This window comes from Cydia fagiglandana, chromosome 26 (assembly GCF_963556715.1).
Source record: "Cydia fagiglandana chromosome 26, ilCydFagi1.1, whole genome shotgun sequence".
NCBI classification, from domain to species: Eukaryota; Metazoa; Arthropoda; class Insecta; order Lepidoptera; family Tortricidae; genus Cydia; species Cydia fagiglandana.
Window position 1 is genome coordinate 5,621,413 of NC_085957.1, and position 22,307 is coordinate 5,643,719.

At 40.1% G+C, this 22,307-nt stretch overlaps 2 protein-coding genes and 1 long non-coding RNA gene across 3 annotated transcripts in view; 1 reads left to right on the forward strand and 2 right to left on the reverse strand.

The window, feature by feature from the left end:
• Positions 1-1,230: 1,230 nt before the first annotated feature.
• LOC134677502 (uncharacterized) lies at positions 1,231-4,146 on the reverse strand. Its single transcript, XR_010100030.1, has 3 exons — positions 3,329-4,146; positions 2,115-2,278; positions 1,231-2,029 (listed from the first exon to the last, which is right to left on the reverse strand). It is a non-coding gene; the product is annotated as an uncharacterized LOC134677502 (long non-coding RNA).
• A 1,255-nt stretch (positions 4,147-5,401) lies between these two features.
• On the reverse strand, positions 5,402-7,143 carry LOC134677720 (transmembrane protein 267). Its single transcript, XM_063536182.1, has 2 exons — positions 6,774-7,143; positions 5,402-6,016 (listed from the first exon to the last, which is right to left on the reverse strand). The coding sequence occupies exons 1-2, from the start codon at positions 7,053-7,055 to the stop codon at positions 5,687-5,689; spliced, it is 612 nt and encodes a 203-aa protein (XP_063392252.1). The 5' UTR covers positions 7,056-7,143; the 3' UTR covers positions 5,402-5,686.
• A 2,741-nt stretch (positions 7,144-9,884) lies between these two features.
• LOC134677513 (tubulin beta-1 chain-like) overlaps positions 9,885-22,307 on the forward strand; it is a 32,586-nt gene continuing 20,163 nt past the window's right edge. The window contains exons 1-4 of the mRNA XM_063535980.1: positions 9,885-10,309; positions 15,657-15,768; positions 17,277-17,399; positions 17,737-17,838. Coding sequence (XP_063392050.1) covers positions 10,253-10,309; positions 15,657-15,768; positions 17,277-17,399; positions 17,737-17,838 — 394 coding nt within the window. The 5' untranslated portion in view covers positions 9,885-10,252. The remainder of the gene's footprint in view (positions 10,310-15,656; positions 15,769-17,276; positions 17,400-17,736; positions 17,839-22,307) is intronic.

The following is a 22,307-nucleotide window of genomic DNA, read 5'->3' on the forward strand; positions in this document are numbered from 1 at the left end:
AAACATACTTGTCATGCGTTGCGTATGACAAGTATGTTTCTAAGCGTACAAATTTCAGGGTTCAGATGTCATAATGCATTGCATACGTTGCGTACGTGGTATAAGTGTGTCCAGAACTTTCACGTCACGTTTTAAAATATTAAAGTACTAGATGAGAACCCGGCTTCGCTCGGGTATAATAAAAGATAATACTCATTTTGGATTAAATAATTATTTCATTTTAGACTAAACGTTTATCAAGGCGGCGGTTAGCTATCCCATCTCCGAAAACTTTATACTTATGCGTTTATTAAAACCTCGATCTTTCCCCTTTTTACCCGACTGCGCGACGCAAAGGAGGGTAATTAGTTGACCTTAATAATGTTTGCCCGAAGAATCATTGCCAACATTTTCAAGAGCCCGGTTTATTGCAGGTTTAGTTCGAAAATGATTTAAAATGTATAGTAACTGATATTTAAATAACCGGACCTAACCTAACCGGACTTAACGTAATCGTTTTTTGTCAATTTTTGACCCCCCCCCCCCCTAAAATCATCCAAAAATTCGAAAATTCTTCGAATGACCCCGTTTCCTCCTACCATCATCCGATGTCCCGACCCCCCCCCCCCTAATTTGAAATGACGTAATTTATGAATAGCCCCTAACGGCCTAACCCACTTTTCAATCTCAAAGGACGGAACCCAAATTTCATAATTTCATGCACCCATCCAACCAACCCAAAGTGGGTTGGGTTAAATAACCTGACCTAACCTCACCCACTTTTCTGTTAGTAGTTTGGTTCTATAAGGATCGCAGTTCCAACCTAACCTAACCCCCTTTTCTGGTAGCAGTTCGGTTCTGTAAGGATCGTAGTTCTAACCTAACCTAAACAATTTTTATGGTAGCAGTTCAGTTCTTCAAGGATTGCAGTTCAAACCTAACCTAACCCACTTTTCTGGTCGTACGTAGTTCTGTTCTGTAAAGGCAGCAGTTCTAACCTAACCTGCTTACTTGTTGCATTTCGGTTCTGTACCTCTCACCTAAGGGGCTGTCCATAAATTACGTCATCGTATTTGACCATTTTTGGATTTTTTGACCCCCCTCCCCCTAAAATCATCCAAAAATCATGCTTCGAATGACCCCGTTTCCTCCTACGTCAAGCTAGCATCATCCGATGTCCAGACCCCCTCCCCCTTATTTGAAATGACGAAATTTATGAATAGCCCCTATTAACGGACTAACCCACTTTTCCATCTCAAAGGAGGGAACCCAAATTTCATGCACCCATCATGGCACTAAAATGTCAGTATGGAAGTTGTGAGTACAATTTCATCTCAATTCACCTGACGATTTATAAAAAGACATGCTGACGTTATTTTTATTTATTTTTACTTGAATTTACAAAAAATATATCTTATATAAAAATAGTACAATTTACTACAACAATCAGTCTTTTGCAATTAAATACATATAAATAATAATTAAATAATTAAACTAAGTATATCATATAAAGTTAGCCTTTCACAAAACCAAGTATAGTAAGGCTATGAGGTATTCTACCAAAGATTAGCAAGGACCATGATTCCATCAGAGATGTGCAAGGATGCGTAGAGAGGTAGATTTGTTTCTTTAGAGTGAATATTAGAATTACTTCAATTACCTATCCTCACTCAGCGCAGTCCTGGAGGACAATTTGTATTGGTTCTTACAAACACATTCCTCGCTATGCATCCCCACATCCCAGAAGAAACCGCAGCTTTACCATCTGTCAAACACATTCTTCTCAAAACATTTTTTTGTTTCAAAATGTCTAAAACTTGAAATGACTTACAATTTCTTAAAACATTAAAGTTTTTATCTGAATTTTAATTTTGGATTTTCTCCCCTTAATACAAATTTGAAAAGAACTGAACCTAGTTAATACATTTTCATCATTTGGGTGGTCTTCGGGCCGTGATGTTTAACTTTGTTTTATAATACCGTCCTGCTCTTCGTCTCCTTTTAAAGTGACATAATTAATTCCTTCAGCATTTATGTCAAGATAAGTGACCTTAAATAAAAATAAAATACCTAATGTAATAAATACATGTCCATAAGAAACAAAACTTAGTGCATATAATTATCATTATACATACCGGAAAGTCATCAAAAAAATCCAGAGCTCTTCGATATAGAAGCAAATGATTTTGAGATTTCGGATGCTGTAGTGTGGATGTATTTTTTTTTATCTCCACAACCTTATTAATCCACATTTGTCTGGCAGTCTTCTGGCTACAGCATTCAAAATACTTGAAACTATCTGCAAAAAATGAATATTGTATGGGTATATAAATACAGATTTTAAAAGTATAACTGGAACTGGAAGGGAGGATTAGAGCCACTTGCACCATCCCACTAACCCGGGGTTAAGCATTTAAACCGTGAAGGCAGGCGTGGCTCACTCAGTGATTTCGTCGCTTTGCTACAGGTAGCTAAAAGTACATCCGTTCCGCCCTAATTTTGGGGAAAACCATAAGCCGTGCGTGGCGCTGTCGCCACCTAGCGGCCATATCTGTGCTGATCGTAACAGACACGTTTTGTTAGAGAGTGAGTCTTCTGCATCTAGTACTATTATTTATTCTGTCGTGAAGGCCCACTTGCACCATCTCAATATCCCGGGGCTAAGCGGTCAAACCGTTAACCGAATGTCAAATTGTACTGGTAATCATGGTAACTCCAGGTTTAACCGGTTAACCCCAGGTTAGTGGAATGGTGCAACTGAGCCTAACAGTGTCAAACTGTACTGGTAACCATGGTAACTTAACTCCAGGTTTAACCGCTCAACCCGGCCTAACCCGGGATAGTGAAATGGTGCAAGGAATAATTTCACTTTTTTTTTGGGTGATAGAAAGGGTTTATACATATTAAGTAGCTACATAAAATAATAATAATGATTCATGGATACATGTGTGTGGACACAGCACATTAAAGTTCAATTTAGATTTAATCTTAGGAAACGCACTTACCAAGATTTATATGACTTATATTTATATCACATTATATGTATGCATCTGCTGCATATTATATTTGCAAGTACTTTGTGTACAGTCGGCAAAGCTATTAGCTTGGTATGGTACCCCTGTATACACATTTGTATGCAGAATGCTAAGCTAATTTTTGCTGATGGTACCTGGCAAATATTTTACCGTGACAATAGTTACATACAGTAAATAAATCTTTACGAACCGCCCTTCGTTGCATTGTTTTTCAGCGTTTGTGGCAAGGTTTGTTCAGGTAACAAAATTATTTGTCAACAACATGACAACAATAATAAAAGATTGAAACAATTATGTCGGTTAAAGATACTCACGATTTTCGGCATAGGTTTGTTTTACGCGGCGGTGCCGTGTCATCGTTAGTAAGTATAGTCCTCCTCCTCCTCATCGTTTTCGATGACGGCGACCCCAAATAAATCGTTGACGTTGTCTAGCGTGAACCCTGGCTGGCCCAAAACGTAGTGATTATATGCTCAGTGGCCAGGCCGAACTTGGCCTTTAATACTCTATTGCACGCGTGACAATAAAGTTGGCTAGCTGCGTCGAGCGTGTACTGTCATCTTACACTGACAGTAGTCGTTTTTTTTAAATAGGCTTACCCACACTCTCACCAGCAATCTGTCCAACATGCATGACGGACGTAAAAATATTTACAATTTCTGAACGAAACCATAGAGCTGTCAAATGTCAACCAACAAATTGAACATTTTCATTCTTTGTCGAAATTTTTTCACTTTTAAATGCAAAATACTCGACAATACGAATTTTGCGGATACATGTTCTCGATTCAAAAGTGATATTTTTTCAAGCTCTTTCGATTGAGCATAATTTCATTTAGGTCTACCGTTAAAGCGGCTCGCGTTTATTAATATTAAAGTATGTTAGTCATAATTTTGTGTTTTAATTCGAATTACACACCGAAAGAACGCCTCACTCCATGGCATATAGTTGGTTTTTGGAAAAAGACTACGCGATCTTGACGTGTATTTTAATTGAAAAACTGCAGTGGGAAGTAGCGATGTGACGAGTCCACTTTTTTTCGATTCGAATCATTCGAATCGATTCGGCCACTGATCCGAGTTGAAATTCGAACTGACTCGACTCGACGGTTTGCGTGGTTCGCGACAAGGTCACGGGCCGCGGAGCCGCAAACGAGTCAAGCGGCAGTTGTTGTAAACAGAACCTTCAGGACACCGAATTAAGGTTTATTTTTCAATGGCCATACTACCAGTGAACTCGACTCGGGATGGCGAATCAAGCGGCAGTTGTTGTAAAAAGAACCTTCGGGCTATCGAATTAAGGTTTATTTTTGAATGGCCTTAGCGTAGCGTTGACTCGGCTCGGAGAGTTGGTGAATTGGCGATTCATTCGCCGAGTCAGCGGGTCGGATACCAAGTTACCAGTCAGTTTAGTGGCCGAGTTGATTCGGATTGCCAATAGTCTTGATTCGAATCAACTCATCTGTAGGTTGATTCGGATTATTCGAATCAGATAACTCGACTCGCCCATCGCTAGTGGGAAGTTTCCTTTCTGTACGGTAGTACTATTACTTATTCTGTGCTCTAGCCAACAATATGGTACTATAAACATTAAACAAGGCTTACTATAATAATAAAAGAGAAATGAAAGTGGTAGATATATTTATTATTTATTTAGCTACAGATGTAGTTCATATTTTTTTCCTTCGTATTTTCTCGGAAACGTTCGTATTTGTCATGCTACTTCAGTCAACCTCGGTACTCTTTGTTGTACCGAGACTGACTGAAATAGAAAGACACGTTCGTACGTTTCCGTGAAAATACGAAGGAAAATAACTATGCACTACATCTGTACAATGCAAAACTTTATTATAAAAATATAAAACTACTTACATCAAATTTTTAATTAGGATATCCACAACGCAGGCTTCGTCAGGTAGCTACAAATGCAAATCCGCAACATGCTTCGTCCAAAACAAACCAATGATGATATTCGCAACAGGCTTCGCCATTTTTCTGTACAATTGACTGAATTACGCTTAATTATACAGGGTGTCCCAGAATTCGACGTCAAGCCGTACACGGATGATAGACCAAGTCATAACAGTTATCATAAAAATACAAAAAAAAATCCATCTCATGTTCTTTAAAAATTATGGTCACTTTAAAAATTCACTAAAAAATCCACACTGTAATTATTCAAGATTACACAATAATAAAAAAATTAGAATAAATTATGGAATTTGTTACTACAAGAGTTAAAGAACCATTACAGGGTGTGGTGTGGATTTTTTAGTGAATTTTTAAAGTGACCATAATTTTTAAAAAATATGAGTTGGATTTTTTTTTGTATTTTTATGATAACTGTTATGACTTGGTCTATCATCCGTTTACGGCTTGACGTCGAATTCTGGGACACCCCGTATGTATTGTGATTTTATTTGTGATATTTAATAAATCGGTTTTTGTAGTGTGACTTTTTTTACAACTTCCTTGTAAATGAAGATACTTAAATACCTGTGAATAGCTCCAGAACAGTGCTTCTTAACTGGGGTCTGCGGATTTGTAATATATTAACTCTTTGTTGACTTTATCTCACATAAATATTATCTTGCAAATAGTTGCTCGCCCCTGTCCATTTTTTTTTCCATTTGGTGGAAAATATCTTCTATCATTTGGTTATATGTAACAGTTTTACACCAGCATATATTCCACAGTAGTATCCTTCAGTAACATAGGCCTCCAATGCCTACTCAGCAACCCAAATAGATGCGGCAACACCACCGTTAAACACACATACATATACTTAGTCAGCGGAGACGTATGTCCAAACGGATACAACCAGAGTCCTCTCCGGTTTGCGTCTCGTATGTGGTGGCTTGTGTAAGCTAGCATAAGCATCCAGGTTAAGATGTATATGTTTAGTTTTTTATATATGTGGCTGTAGATTAGGAGAGGTATTGTGACGAGGAGCCAGAAGGTTGTGCAGTGGAATATGCCTCGCTGCTTGAGGGTGGTGAGATCCTGTAAAAAAAAAGAATTTTGTACCTTGCCTGATGATAAATTGTACAGTATGCCCTCGATAATATTCCAACTATGCAGATTCTTGGAACTGCCGAATTACCTATTGTATTTGTATGGGAAATAAAAGCTTTATAAAAAAACTACTTATCTAATGTAACCACTCTGTAATACGGCGTTTGGATTATAGGGCATAGACTAAGAATCCTCTAGACCGAGTTTAAAGCAATTATTTAGTGCAACCGATGATGCCAAACACGCGGTGGTGCGCGGGACGAGGTGAGCGATGTCCCATGCCGTGATTGGTCCGTTCAAAGACACGGACGTCACACAAAGACACTTTCAACTCGAACATGGAGTAATATTACCATATGCGTGGCAGAGGGGGTAGCGCGACTATGCTCAGTCTGTAGGATATTTTGTCTGTGTTATAGAGACATGATTCTTTAAATGCTGAATTATAAGTTACTGGGTTGACAAACGCCAGAGTACCAAGCACATAATATAATTGTAAATCATCAATACAATCAAAATATACAAAAATCAAAGATCTAAAGTGCAATTATAAGGTTTCTCACGTTAGTGAATGTTAATTATGTATGTTTCCTTATCCTAAGGTAGTAATTTCCTTTTACCTAATGTTGCATCATTATCTAAAATACATATATTGCTGATATCAGTACCAATTACGGTATAATAATTGATACTATCAGTAAAAGGACTACTACGATCAGTAAATTAGTAGTTCTACACATCTTACCTTCCAATGTAAAGACCGGGCCACCATGACATGATCTATGTCTATAAAACTAGATATAAACGTACAAAATATAACGTTCATCAGTTTTGCGTGGCCCGTAACACTAGTCTCATGGCTAAAGAATACCAATGAAGACAGGAATCCTATAGTAGCATGAACGGCACTGTCCGAAAATGCCCGAAACACTTGCGATGAAGAAAACTTGGATTTAAACACTATATAGTCTCCTATGTACGTTGAAGAACATAATAGTAAGGTTAGGACGATTTTCGCGTATTTCATGATTATTTCTTGTGAAGTTCAAGCCATTTGGATGTTAGTTACAAGGTTATTTTTACAGGAATTTAGTTTGTTTACGATGTTAACAAAAATGACGTTATTGACATTTCTAATCAAATTGATGAGATGAGAAACGCGTTCAGAAACCTTACACAATTCAATGTATGGTTTTTTTTAATATAGTCTGGTAAACCCAATTTGTCAGTAGATAAGAATAAAAAAGGTTCGGATTTTTTATAAAGTTTTTATTTGTATAGTCTGTCAAGTCGTTTCCGTTAGTAGAAAAAAGAAGCAAATTTAAAAAATGTAGGCTATATTTAAGTTTTTTATGATATAGGAGGCAAGCGAGCAGACGCGATTATCGTCGTCCACCCGCCACATGGGCTATAACCGCGAAAATCGAAGTACGCAAATTGCGGGCATTATTCTCTGTCACTCTAATTACGCCTTCATTGGAGTAAAAGAGAGAGGGTTGTAAGTGCGTTGGCGGCATTTAAGTGGGAGTGGAATGCGGGAATGGGTTTTGATCAACTTGAACTTTATTTTTCAATCTGTGAACTTACGTTGAATCATTTAAAAAAATCCTCTAAAAGTACTTATCGTAATATAATGTATACTTGGTCAAGCAAATCTTGTCAGTAGAAAAAGGCGCGAAATTGAAATTTTCTATGGGACGATAACCCTTCGCGCCTACAATTTTTAAATTTGCCGCCTTTTTCTACTGACAAGATTTGCTTGGCCATCTATAGTTACTATTTTGATTTTTGTCTGTCTTTCTAACAACCAGATTTGTTAAAAACCGTATTGTATTGTATACCTACACATTTCGAATGTTTTTTTGCCTCCTAAGTATAGGTTTTGAAAGGAATGCACTGAACTGAATGCACAAAGATTGTACTAGATAACCATAACCACACCTTAATTATAAATGATCTAATTCAGTACATGATAAGCAACTTATCAATCCACTTTATAAAGAACTCTCCATATCATCTATTTATTCACTATAATGAAGTACAGCAGAAATAATATGGAAGTTGAATGGAACTATGTCAAAATAAATTGAGCTTAGCTACTTTATCCATGGCAAATTTCTTCCCATAGATCATCTTATCTTATTTCATCTTATTGTTTTCGGGGGCCCTTGTGGATACACTTCGACCCATAGGGATCTTTTGTGCAATTACCCCTAGAGAAGATCCGTCAAGTACACAAGAACTTTTCCCACCATATCCATGTGTCGGATGATGGAGCTCATGGGTAGCGTTTTAAAGTCCTTTGGTTCCAGATATCCTGCTCCAAAATCCTTCATTCTTTGTCTGGCGAGGGCGTGACATTCCCACTTTCGGTGTCTTACTGTCTCTTCCTCTTCGCCACACATACGACATTCAGTGTGTCCCATCTTGGCTACTGTCAGTCCCATACAGGGTGTGGCCTGTAACATGAGCTAATAATTAAAACATAGATTGTAGAGACACCTCACACACCTCAAAAGGTGACACTTTTGTTCAACAACTTTTATAAATTATGAAGTATTTAGACTCCCTATTTTTCATACAAAATAAATATTATCTTCAATGGACGCCATCGCCACGCCATATCATTGTGATTGACGTTGCTTGTCGAGCCTTAAACATAACAAAATTTGCAATACATTGCGTCTTTGAATAACCTTTAAAGTGTATTAAAAATCAAACTACAAGTTATTTTCAAAAGTCGCTGAACAAATGTTGATCAGTATGAGGAGTACAGCCTACAGTTAAATTTTTTGCTCATATTACAGGCCACACCCGGTATATCAGTTTCACATGGTACTATTACAATTTACATTGTGGTTCATTTGTTTTCATCAATGAGAAGCTGTCAACATCGGAGAAGCCGCTTATCTGCCGCTTTTTTTTTTTTGAACAGGATTTTTTAAGCCGAGCCCCATTTGGGCTCTTATGCTTAATATCGGATAAGTACATATGCCCGTAAGGCATAGCAAATTATATAACTTAAAACTAACTTATCAACTAAATGTGACAGGGTTCGAGTCCCGTTAGGGGCTCATGGTGAAGAACTCGAACGGGTCACTTTCTTCCCGCGCAGGAGAAGTAGCTGGAGTGGAAGCAGCAACAGCAGCTCCAGAGGTAATAGTAGCTATTTTCTTGGGTTATCTGCCGCTTATGCATACCCGACCCTTAAGAACCCTGAATATTTACCGTCTTGAAGAACTTCATGTTGTAGCGCAAAGGAAATACCTCACACTAAAAACTTTTTGGTTTTCACAGTTTGCTTTTAGTGAATAATAGGTGTCAAATAAGTCTGGTCATTGAAATTGATAACGTTATCACAATCTAGGTGCGTTAGCCGTTATCAGTCATTTCTGCCGAAACGTAAAGGCCGAATAGTTTGTAAAGAATAAAGTAAAAATTCAGTATACTCGTAAAACTACAAATTTTGCGTTAGGTTAGCTCTTAAATTAAAGGGCCATCCCTTTCCCAATGACATTGTTCATCCCTCACTCTCTCATTAAGCAAAATGTGAGACGCAATACACATTGGATAAAGAAATTGGATCGCAATACCCACGGAACAAAGAATGAGCGCGCCGCGCTCTGGAATACCTTACTAAAAAAGAGCGGGTCGAAAGGCGGGCCGCTGGCGCGACGAAGGCGGTACGCGAGCGGAGCGCTGGCGGGCCGCCAACGAGACGAGAGCGCGACGAAAGCGGGCCGGGACGAGCCGCGGTGCCGTCCCGCTTTCATCGCGCCAACCACCCGCCCCCCTACCGCCGCGGCAGTGCGACGAGACTTCAAGGTCTACCTGAAAACTAGAAAAAAATAAATCAATAATTACGTCATTACTCAATTGGATGCTGACGATTTAAGCCAAAGTATTTCCTTGGTCAGTTTTGACAAGACTTAAAAGTAAATAAGTAGGTATTTTATTGTCTAGATTACAAAACTAGCATCGTCAGTCCAAATTTTACTCAATGTCATTGTCACTTCAGTTCCGTTAAGTCATATAAGTCTTACATCTAAGATTACTTATAGCTCTTTTATATTTGCAGCAAAGGTTTGCTTTTGATTAAATTATTACGGATCTCTAGAAACTTGATATCACGATAACTCCGATTATCCTCAGTATATGACACACGGCACTGTGTTACAGTTTGAAGTGAGGTTATAAAAGTAAATTATATAATTTAGTGTGAAAATGCGTGAAATAGTGCATGTGCAAGCTGGGCAGTGTGGGAACCAGATAGGATCTAAGGTTAGTAATGTTTTCTACTTTTTTTAGCCTATTGAAATGTTCATCGGGTCTTTCGTGACCCAACGGAAAAACGCCCTTTCACTAAAATGAGTAAAAAAAGAGCTTGTAACCTAGTTTTGGGCATAATTATCACGGGCGACTGTTTCTCGTATTGCATTCACTGCTTAGCTTCGTTTTGCACTACGCCGTGGTCGATTTTGCCGGTATGTAGCGAAGCCGGTAACGATACAAGCTTATAGACAAAAAAACTGATTTATTCAAGCGATGGAGTTTTATAATAATTGACAATTAAGAAACAAAATAGTAAAATTTATAATAGATCATTTTAAAAGTAAGTAAATAAGTAAAAGTCAGGTTACGATAATTTGCCGGTTCGTCATTTTGTTACGCTAATTTAATTGCTTAAAAAAGGCGATAAGTGACGTCACTTATACAAATGTTTTTTTTTCTTTATTACAATATAATATTTAGGGTGCGTTTTTAGCCCCTTAGTCATAAAACGTAACGGTCCTGATTTTGTTAAATTATGTTTTATCCCTTTCTTACAAACACATAAGTCAAAATGGCAGATAAAGACAAACGATTCATAGCTAATCAGCCAGTAACGCGTTTTTAAGTAACGCCATTCTTTTCGGGTTGTTTTTGGTTACCAATATATAATAATAAGAAACATGAAATATTAAGGAAACAACGTTTGACCTTGGGCACAGAACTACAGGAAGGAAACTTCCTACAAAACTGACGTTTAACAGCGATTCAGGGTCGAATCATGATATCCCTTTCTAACTTATGGCACTATCCCTTTCGACTATTTAGGGTTGTCAAAATTGAAGTAATTATCTGTGGTCGTGCACGCAAGTCATATTTTGTCATGAATCTAGTATTAAACTGGATTGGGCATGATTGGTGGGGATAACTGACAGAACGGGATAGTCTTATGTATCTTTCAGTAGGAGTAGCAGCGAAAGCGCTATTCTTGTTTGTCCTTGTCACAGTCTCACATTTTATTTGTTCCCCACCTTTTTTTAGTATTGATAATGGTGGGCAACAAATGAATTCGACCAATCACAGTGTCGCATTTGCGTATGTTTTGTCCCTCACGGAGGCACGCGTATACCACTTCTATAGGATGCTACTTCTATGTATTGTGTCAACCCTAAAGCGCCCTCCAGACTATGTGCGTGAATCGCGGCGCGACGTCGCGGAGCGAACATATCGCGAAGTTGACGTATGACTCCACACTCGCACACTTCACGGCGATTTCGCAGTTTGGTTTGCGGCAATATGGCGGAAAAGCATCAGCTGATCGAGTTTAACTGTTAGTTATCTATGGCATCATACGTGATTTAGCTGTTTTTCCATTTTGTTTTATTGTTAAATCGTACAATATAGCTGCTTAATATAATATAATCATAATATAATTCATATTTATCTTGCCACAGAGGAGCCAAAATATTGTGTAATGTGGAGTCTTGCAAGTTCGCGCTTCGCGTCTCCTTTGACGCGGGCCGAAATACCGACAAAAAACGGAGAACAAGGCGCGAAGGCGTGAACAATCTGCGAAATCGACGCCACACTTGCGTTCGCGGCTTCGCCCGCGATTCACGCGCATAGTCTGGAGGGGGCTTAATAATTGCTCGGAGCAATGCTGAGCCGAACGGAGCCGAGTTTAACCGAAGGGAGGAGTTCCGCACACCTGCCCGAAGTGCTATAACCGCGAAAATCGAAGTTCGCAAATTGCGGGCATCCTTCTCTGTCACTCTAATTACGCCTTCATTGGAGTAAAAAAGAAAGATCCCCGCTATTTGCGAATTTCGGTTTCCGCGGTAGCCCCCCAGGAGGGTCTCCCCATAGACTAGGAATCCTCTTGACCGAGTTTAGAGCAATTATTTCATGCAGCCGATGATGCCAAAAATGCGGGGGTGCGCGGGACGAGGTGAGCGAAGTCCCGTGCTGTGATTGGTCCGTTCAAAGACACGGACGTCACACAAAGACACTTTCGACTCGAACATGGAGTAAAATTACCGTATGCGTGGCAGAGGGTAGCGCGACTATGCTCAGTCTGGAGGATGTTTTGTCTGTGGGTCTCCCCATGCCAATATACAATAATAATAATAGAAACATGAGATATTAAGAAAACGTTTCCATACTTTTGACCTTGGGTGTAAATACCGGCAAGCTATGTCAGGGGCGCGAAGCTGCGGGCCTACCGCGAACCACGTTCGACGTGTTGCCTCCCTGTCTAACTTACGTACGAATTAACAAGTGCAACGGAGAGGCAGCACGTCGTACGTGGTTCGCGGTAGGCCCTCAGCTCCCTTCGGGCAAACTCGGCTCCGCTCGGCTCGGCATTGCTCCGAGCAATGATTAGGGTTGACGCCACTTGACGTCCCTTTGCGTGCACGGCAACAGATAATTACTTGAATTTTGACAATCCTAAATAGCCGAAAGGTATAGTGCCATATATTAGAAAGGGACAGCATGATTCGACCCTGAACCGCTGTCAAACTTCGGTTTTGTAGGAAGTTTCCGTTCTGTACGGTAGTGCTATTATTAAATTTATTCTGTGGATATGCAATCAATAACGAATGTAAAATGATTCTGAGGAGCAACAAGAATTAATTAAGGCTTCTCTTCACGTTGGGCCAACGCCAACGCCAACGAGGGACGCAGCCATGCGGTATAATGAGATAGCAATATCACTTGCTCCCTCTAACGCATAAATGCGTGCCTCGTTGGCGTTGGCGTTGGCCCAACGTGAAGAGGAGCCTTTAGGTATGTGTGCCATAACATAACATTACGATACAAGTGCGGAAAGTAGGGAATCGCGACGAGTGGCGATAAATTAAAACACTAGGAATCTTTTAAATCGTCACGAGTTGCGAATTACCTATTCGCACGTGTATCGTACAACGTTTTACAGTTGGTTGACATAGGCACGGAAAGTGCTTTTTCCCGTGCTATAGTTTGTTTTGTTTTAGCATTAGAAATAAGGTAAGCAATCTTGATGTGTCTTTTAATTGAAAAACACATTCCAAAAATATGTTACGGCAAATATGTAACAATTATGAATCGAATACGATCATTTATATTCTTCTGCTTTCATAAGTAATAGTTTTTGATTTTTAAAAAGCGTTTTTCAATTAAAAGACATGTCAAGATCGCTTACCTTCTTTGTGCTTCTTTCTAATGCTAAAAAAAACGAACTATATAACACGTAACGTTAATCCGTTATTATTTACCGCGAAAACCGAAATTCACAAATTGCAGGGATCTTTCTCTTTTACTCCACTTAAACTGTAATTAGAGTGACAGAGACAGATGCCCGCAATTTGCGAACTTCGATTTTCGCGGTTATAGCCCAGACGGCCGTACCGGAGCGCGACCTTGAACTTCAGCATTATCTCTTTCTCGCTCTCACTTATAGTTGCATCCTTAACTGACGTCAGGGTTGCCAGGCGAACGATAATTAACGTAAATATACGATAATTTTAATTTCCCGTGGAATGTAAGCCCAACGTAATTCGGAATTCCAACGTTTTAGAAAATTCATCCTCAGCTGGTAAAAAAGGGGTTGAAAGTGTAGTTCGGTCCAAAAATATTTTTGAATGGGGACTTGATACTTTGTGGGACTCTGGGGGGACACTCCCTGACTTCGGGCAAACTCGGGTCCGTTCGGCTCAGCATTGCTCCGAGCAATAGGGTTGGCAACTTGACGTCCCTTTGCGTGCACGACCATAGATAAGATAATTACTTGAATTTTGACAACCCTAAATAGCCGAAAGGGATAGTGACATAAGTTAGAAAGGGATATCATGATTCAACCCTGAATCCCTGTCAAACTTCGGTTTTGTAAGAAGTGTCCTTTCTGTACGGTAGTACTATTACTGTGCCCAGAGGGTAAAAACTATAGGCCTTATTGGGATTAGTCCGGTTTCCTCAAGATGTTTAATGATGTAATATCACAGAATAAATAATAGTACTAGGTACAGAAGACTCACTCTCTAACAAAACGCGTCTGTTACGATCAGCACAGATATAGCCGCTAGGTGGCGACAGCGCCACGCGCCGCTTATGGCAAACCCCAAAATTGGGGCCGAACGGATGGACTTTTAGCTACCTGTAGCAAAGCGACGAAATCGCGGAGTGAGACACGCCTGCTGTTGGGATTAGTCCGGTTTCCTCACGATGTTTAAAGGCTCCTCTTCACGTTGGGCCAACGCCAACGCCAACGAGGGACGCATTTATGCGTTAGAGGGAGCAAGTGATATTGCTATCTCATTCTACCGCATGGCTGCGTCCCTCGTTGGCGTTGGCGTTGGCCCAACGTGAAGAGGAGCCTTAATGACGTAATATGTACCATTTAGTATTAGGAGGGTTGCCAGATCGAAAGGCGCTATTATCGGGAAACAATATCCATTTTTCGGGATTTTGGGACTTAAGTCGGGAAAAAAAATACATTCAAATTAAAGTAATTGTTTTTAAAATAACGATATTTTACATTATTGGCACTACGTCAGCTCGCTCGCTCGACGACAGGTTCAGAACTTGAAATTATTGTTTTATAACGTGAAGCTGGTTTTCGGGACAGTTTACACTTTTTCGGGAATCGGGAACACATGCTAAAAATCGGGAAAATCCCGCCAAGTCCCGACCATCTGGCAACCCTAATTAGGACCGTGGGATGCTAGACTTGCTAGAGGTTAAACTGTGTCGTAAGACTAGTGAGTCATATAAAGCCCGCTCCAGACTATGCGCGTGAATCGCGGGCGAAGCCGCGAACGCGAGTGTGGAGTCGATTTCGCTGTCTGCGAACATCGACGCCACACTTGCGTTCGCGGCTTCGCGCCGCGATTCGCGCACGAGTGTGGAGGGGGCTTAATATTGAACTAATTTTATGGTTTACGTCACCCATTTTTACTCACACCCGCGCGAATTTGATTGCGTAGTTTGTTTTTATATACAGGGTGTAATCGTTAAGTGTAGCCAGGCGATAATTCCGTAAATATAACAGATATCAGAAAACTTCCAATTGATATCGAAAGTGCGTTGCCCAATGAGTAAAATTACATTAATAACTTTTTTTTAATAAAAGCAGAAATATCCCAAACGTTAACTTCAAACCCTCCCATACATTTAGTACGACGACTCACCCCTCAAAGAACGTCGGTGTCGTAAGAGATAAAAGTGCTTGAAATTAATTATTTGTGATAATAAACTGTAATAAATCGTCCAATTCAACCGACCGATCAAAACCCGCAATGATATGAAACGCATTCGAGTTCTCGTGTCGTCTAAATTGGGCTTAAACTTTTTTTCATTTTTATTAAACCTGTCGTCTTTCCAGTTCTGGGAGATAATCTCAGACGAGCACGGAGTGGGCCCCGACGGCGTCTATCATGGCGAGAATCCGATGCAGCTGGAGAGAATCGACGTCTACTACAACGAGGCCTCGGGAGGTAAGTAACGCAGCGTACTCTCTCTCTCTCTTCACTGCCGTATCCGGCAATGGCGACTCCATCAACAATTCTTATCCTACTACGTTGGCGAACAACACGCGAACGCCAAGCGAAGCGATGCGGCGCGGGGTGAATCAATCCTTTGATACCTATAGAAGTGTCCAACGTGGGCGATCTCGTTGCGAACGCGAACTCGTTGGGCCCGCTGCGCCGCGCCGCGTCGCGTTCGCGAGTTGTTCGCTTACGTAAGACGCAGCGTAACAAGTTGTCTTGTTGGGTCTACCGCGAACACCGAAGTTCGCAAATTATGATCTTTCTCTGTCACTCTAATTGTGCCTCAATTGTAGAAGGATTCCCGCAATTTGCGAACTTCGGTGTTCGCGGTAAGCCCTCTGTTCTGGGAGATAATATCAGACGAGCACGGAGTGGGCCCCGACGGCGTCTACCATGGCGAGAATCCGATGCAGCTGGAGAGAATCGACGTCTACTACAACGAGGCCTCGGGAGGTAAGTAACGCAGCGTACTCTCTCTCTCTCTTCCCTGCCGTATCCGGCAATGGCGACTCCATCAACAATTCTTATCCTACTACGTTGGCGAACAACACGCGAACGCGAAGCGAAGCGATGCGGCGCGGGGTGAATCAAGCCTTTGATACCTGTAGAAGTGTCGATACGTGGGCGATCTCGTTGCGAACGCGAACGCCTTGGGACCGCCGCGCCGCGCCGCGTCGCGTTCGCGAGTTGTTTTGTTAATGTCAAATTTTGACATTGTACGTATTCGAGAACTTATGATTTTTCCCACATCAACGGGAGATCAACACGATACGTCAAACGTCGCTTGTCGAATAGGGGTCAAGTTGTCTTGTTGGGTCTACCGCCAACACCGAAATGTGCAAATTACTCATACTCATTCATTTGTAGTCATTTTACACGTCAAGGAAGAAAAATATAATAGTAAAATTAAGAATAATCAGTAAATAATATTAGTATGGTGTGCCTTTGATTTTTAGAGGGCCATTTAAAAACTGATGATGATGAATGACGATACTTTGAAGCCTTTAAACTATACTCTGGCAAACCCACTTTCGTCGTCGTAAATTTAAGAGTTAGACTCTTGTCGATGTAGCTCTCCCCATTTGACTCTATCCAGGGCCGCCTCCTTGATTTCCTTATACGACATTACAGCTAGGTACCTTTTCTTTTATTTGTGTTATGCAGCTTATCCTCGGGCTTCCTCTTCCTCTCTTGCCAGTAGGAAAAGGTGCGAGATTCTTTACTATGGGGGTCAACCTTTACGCCTACATTATTTAAATTTGCCGCTTTTTTCTACTCACAGAAATAGCTTGCGAGACTACAATATCTATTTATCCTATTCTCCAATTGACGGGGGATTTTAATCTTCCCGAGGCAGAGGTGTAGGGTTGGAGCCGGTGTAGCTTTATTTGACGTTCATAATTGTAATATGCCTACTTGAATAATAAACTATAATATCTATTTTAATATCCTAGGTAAATACGTGCCGCGAGCCGTCTTGGTCGACCTCGAACCCGGGACCATGGACTCCGTGAGGGCCGGGCCCTACGGACAGCTCTTCAGGCCAGACAACTTCGTGTTCGGACAGAGCGGAGCTGGTAAGTACAGCGGTATCAAATCGGTCGATTTGATCAGAAATTAAATTGGCGTCAATCTCCATTTTTTTTTTTTTAATTCCAATATCCAATCCAATTATCCCCAATCCAATTATCTCCAATTTTAGATTTATGGTGATATTAGAGCCCTCTAAATTGAAAAAAATGCCCCAGAACGAAAATATGTCTCACAAATCTTTGCGTCCACATCTCATTTTATCGGTAATATCGGTCATTATCGGCGACGATTGTGATGTGAATTCTTATAATTTTGGCTCAGGCAAAGTTGTACTGCTATTTATTTCACGAAATAAATAATCTAATCTAATTATTTTCCCAGGCAACAACTGGGCTAAGGGCCACTACACAGAGGGCGCTGAGCTCGTCGATGCCGTCATGGACGTCGTCCGTAAGGAGTCCGAGAACTGCGACTGCCTTCAAGGTACCATCGCCCACACTATTAACTTAGGGTGGTTCACGATTGTATGGGAAAATTTCAAACTCTAGCTAGAAGAAGCGGCACCCTCTCTTGTTCTGTTAACTAAATATGCCAAGTTTTGTAATCTTATCTCAACTACAAGGGGGTGCTCAAACACTTTGAAATTTTTCAAAGTTGTATGAAATCAAAAAAATCAAGTAATTATTTTTTTGATTTTTATGTGAATAGTAGTTTTCACATTTGAAAGTGTGATTTAAAAGTTATTATGTAAAAAACCATTTTTATTTCTATTTTTTATGATTTTTTTAGGTAAAATTCTAAAAATCTTACTTTTGAAAAATTATAAAAAATAGAAATAAAAATTGTTTTCTACTTAAAAACTTATAAATCACATGTGCAAATGATGTGAAAACAGATATTTAAATAAAATTCTGAATAATAAATACTTGTTAGTGTTCCGTACAAAACTTTGTTTACGGAACACTTATGGGATCACTTCGGTCTTGCAAATCAGTTAAATACGTTTTTCTCAGAGACCGTTTGACATAGATACCTAAAATTTGGAACAGTTATAGCAATTACCACCACTCATATTGTAAATAAGTCAAAACTGCTTATTTCTTATTAAAGGGGGAAATTTAGGGGGTTGAGAGGGGTTAGGCTGAAACTTTTTTCATTTGTAAGAATCGTGTGGGGTACCATTAGAAAGCTTGCAAAAAATTGAGTCGATGGACTGATTTTGACTTCATTTTAGACTGCAATAGTTTCGTCAAAAAATGCATTTTAGTTGCAAGTTTTCATACAAAAATTTTCACCTCTGTCCTGGCGATTTTCGCGAAAACTATAGCTAACAGGCAGCTGACCAGTCAATACCCAACTTAAAGAAGCATGGAGACGGCGGGAAAATTATCAGCTTAACTTTATCTTTATTAGTTTTTCAACTGCAGCTTGACCTTTGGTTGCTTAGGGCTAGCTAACTGATGCTTACACTGGTCAATTCATATTAGGCGAGAAACATCCTTAGTTAAAACTTTGGCATTGAAATTTATGACTTATGTCTTTGACACAAAGTTTAATTCTGCTTGCTTATTTTTGTGGGATATTTAATTTTATCTCAATAGCCTACTATAAGTATGAGAGAGATCTACAAAATACGACCTTATTATATTGCAAATAAGTTTCAATTTCGAACGGGCTTTCCAACCAATGGACTAAGCATCTCAAAAATCTGAAAAATTCAAATTAAGAATTCCGTTCTTGACTGTCGTTGTGTTTTTTTTTTCACAATAGGACACATAGAGTTAGTAAGGCGTATAGAGATAATAAAGTCATTTAATATTTATGAACAGCTTTAGCCTCATGTATAGATTTTATTGAGAGTATCTGATTCGTCGAAACAATATACACAGTATTCCTTTTCATTAAGTACCATTACATTTCTGTATTAATTGTATAATTATAATATCTATTAATTATATTCAGTACTTATGTATATTTTTGAACGGATCGGTGAGCAACAAGATTCAGGGCTATAACCGCGAAAATAGAAGTTCGCAAATTGCGAGCATTTTTCTCTGTCACTCTAATTACGCCTTCATTGGATTAAAAGAGAAAGATCCCCGCAAATTGCGAATTTCGGTTTTCGCGGTAGCCCCTCAGTCCTGTTACGAGAAAATAATTCTGGAAGACATTAATACTCGTAGTATATGACAGTTAAATATCACAGTTTTTAGAAACAAAGGTAAAATTTACGAAATATTTAAAGTAAGCCGATCTTGTTCTTTAGCAGTTCTAAATAATATTAAAGTCTATATATATGGCATAGAACTAGAAACAAAATCAAATAAAAAATAATAATGAGTTCTAAATTCAAAATGAAGGAGTATACATTTAAGGTATTATAGGCCAAGCGCGCACCACGATATTAATTTTTGCGACACGATTTTAGAATCGCGCTGTAATATATCGCCATTATATCGCAGAAAATTCACTGCGCGCACTGCGATGAAAAAGTCGACGATTTGTTCATTCTCAACATGGATTTCGTACCAGTCGCTTGTCATGAAACATGTCTTTAATATGCGATTGCTGTATTTTAACATTTATAACACAAAGGTGATCCCCGTCTATTTCCATAATTAAATGGTCAACATCTAGCGTCTCATTTTGAGACTCCATTGGAGATGCAGGTGCCGAGATGTTGGGGTTTGGAGAGCGAAATGCCGACTGAGGTCCGGCCGGGGTGCGATTTTATTATCATAGTGCGCGCGGGGCCATACAACTCCGCATTCTGCAATCACTTTGCGACAATCGCGTCGCGAACAATCGCGGAAAAATGTGACAAATCACAATTTTAAAATCGCTGCGATTTTTTTGTCGCATATGCGCGCACTAACATATAAACACATACGTTGCATCTCTGCGACAAAATTATCGCAGGACAAAAAATCGTGGTGCGCGCTTGGCCTTACTCTAAATTATTATAATACATCAAGCATTCGCGAGATGCTCGACTTCGGTATTCAAACACAAAGCAATAGTACAAGAATCTAACTAAATGCAAAGGCCGAAGGAGCGATTCGAAGATCCGAAGCGTCCGACAGACGCGCGCCTCCCGTAACTTTTCCAAGTATTTTTAAGTACAAGTGTCTAAGTCGCAAGATCCAAAGGCTGAAGTCGCATTGGGCCGAAAGCCCGAAGCATCCAGGAGGTCAGTTCTAAACACAGGTAATTAATACAAGTGTCTAAATGCGAAGGCCGGAGGCCGAGCTCCGCGTAGGGCCGAAGGCCCGAAGCCTGCAAGATGTCAGTGGTTAAACACAGAACTGACAGCTTGGACGCTTCGGGCCTTCGGCCCTACGCGGAGCTCGGCCTTCGGCCTTCGCATTTAGATACTTATACTATTGTTCTGTGTTTAAGTACTAACATCCTGGACGCTTCGGGCCTTCGGCCCTACGCGGAGCTCGGCCTTCGGCTTTCGCATTTAGACACTTGTACTATTGTTCTGTGTTAAAGTACTAACATCCTGGACGCTTCGGGCCTTCGGCTACGCGGAGGTCGGCCTTTGGCCTTCATATTTAGACACTTGTACTATTGCTCTGTGCTAAAGCGATGACATTTTGCTAAAGCTCGGCCTTCGGCCTTCGCACTTAGACACTTTGTACTATTGTTCTGTGTGTGTAGTTGAATACGGTATCCTAAAAACAGGCAAACAACCCCTGTAAAATGTAACGATGCGAGCGGCACGGCTACCATCAGTTTGGCATTGACATAAACGCTACCGTGGGCGTGAACGTAATTTACTTTCTATGCATCTCGCTCGTACTGATATATTAGTGCGAAAGAGATATACCTATAGGAAGTAAATTACGTTCACGATATCGTTTATGTCAATGCCAAACTGATGGTAGCCGTACGGAACACTAAATGCCTCGAGCTATCTCGGACTTGGCCAAATTATTTTTTTTTTGTTTTCATACAACATACAAAATGTTCAAAGTGGTTGAGCACCCCCTTGTAGTTGAGATCAAATTACGAAACTTGGTGTATTTTATCAGCATGATAAGTGTAACAAAATAAGGGGGTGCACCGTCGGAAAAAAAAATGTTTTTTGAACCACCCTACTGTACATCGGTGGACCTTATGCCTTTTGTAATAAGGTCCATTAATGTACAGTTAGAAGTATTGCTGTTTGTACGATTTCAATATTCCTCGACCACGAATAAACGCCCTCTAGCGGCTTGACAATAGAGGCGTGTGCAGATATTTGCGAGCACGTTGGCCGCTCCGATGTATCTGATGGCGATTGTTCACTGGGCTCGGGACCGGTATTGAAATTGATTGAACAAACTCGCTCGGCGGGTTCTCTGTTTGTAGTATTATCTCTATACTCATTTTCAAAAATTTTTTTAATAAAAAATATTTAAGTTGAATTTTATTAAACTCCTAGGTATAGTTCCGCCGGCCGAATATTCGGCGGCCGGATACTGGATATTCGACCGTTGGGCACGGGCAGGCCGGATATCCGGTATCCGGCCAAACAACTATCCTTTGCATCTCTAGTAATGAACTCCTGTGGACGTCGTTTTACGTGTTTGGGTTGCCGCACTTCCTCAACCCACCAACGTAGCGGCAGCTGACGTCCGCGAGGGTTCATTACACATACCCTTAACCATCACCCTTTTACGAGTTTTCACCCGGGATGCTACGAGTATTTGTCATGGAAATCCGTTCCTGGCCCGCGGCACGGAATAAATAATACTAATCGGTACAGAAGATCCACTCTCTAACAAAACGCGTCTATTACGACAGATATGCTATACTGCAAAACGTAATTCAAGACCAAAAAAAGTAAGACAATGTTGCCACTGCAATAATTTGTTTGTAAAATAGTAAATTTGTTTTGATAAATAATCACGCTAAGATAATTTGTTTATTAGTAATTTTACTCCTACGATTCAAAAATAGTACAT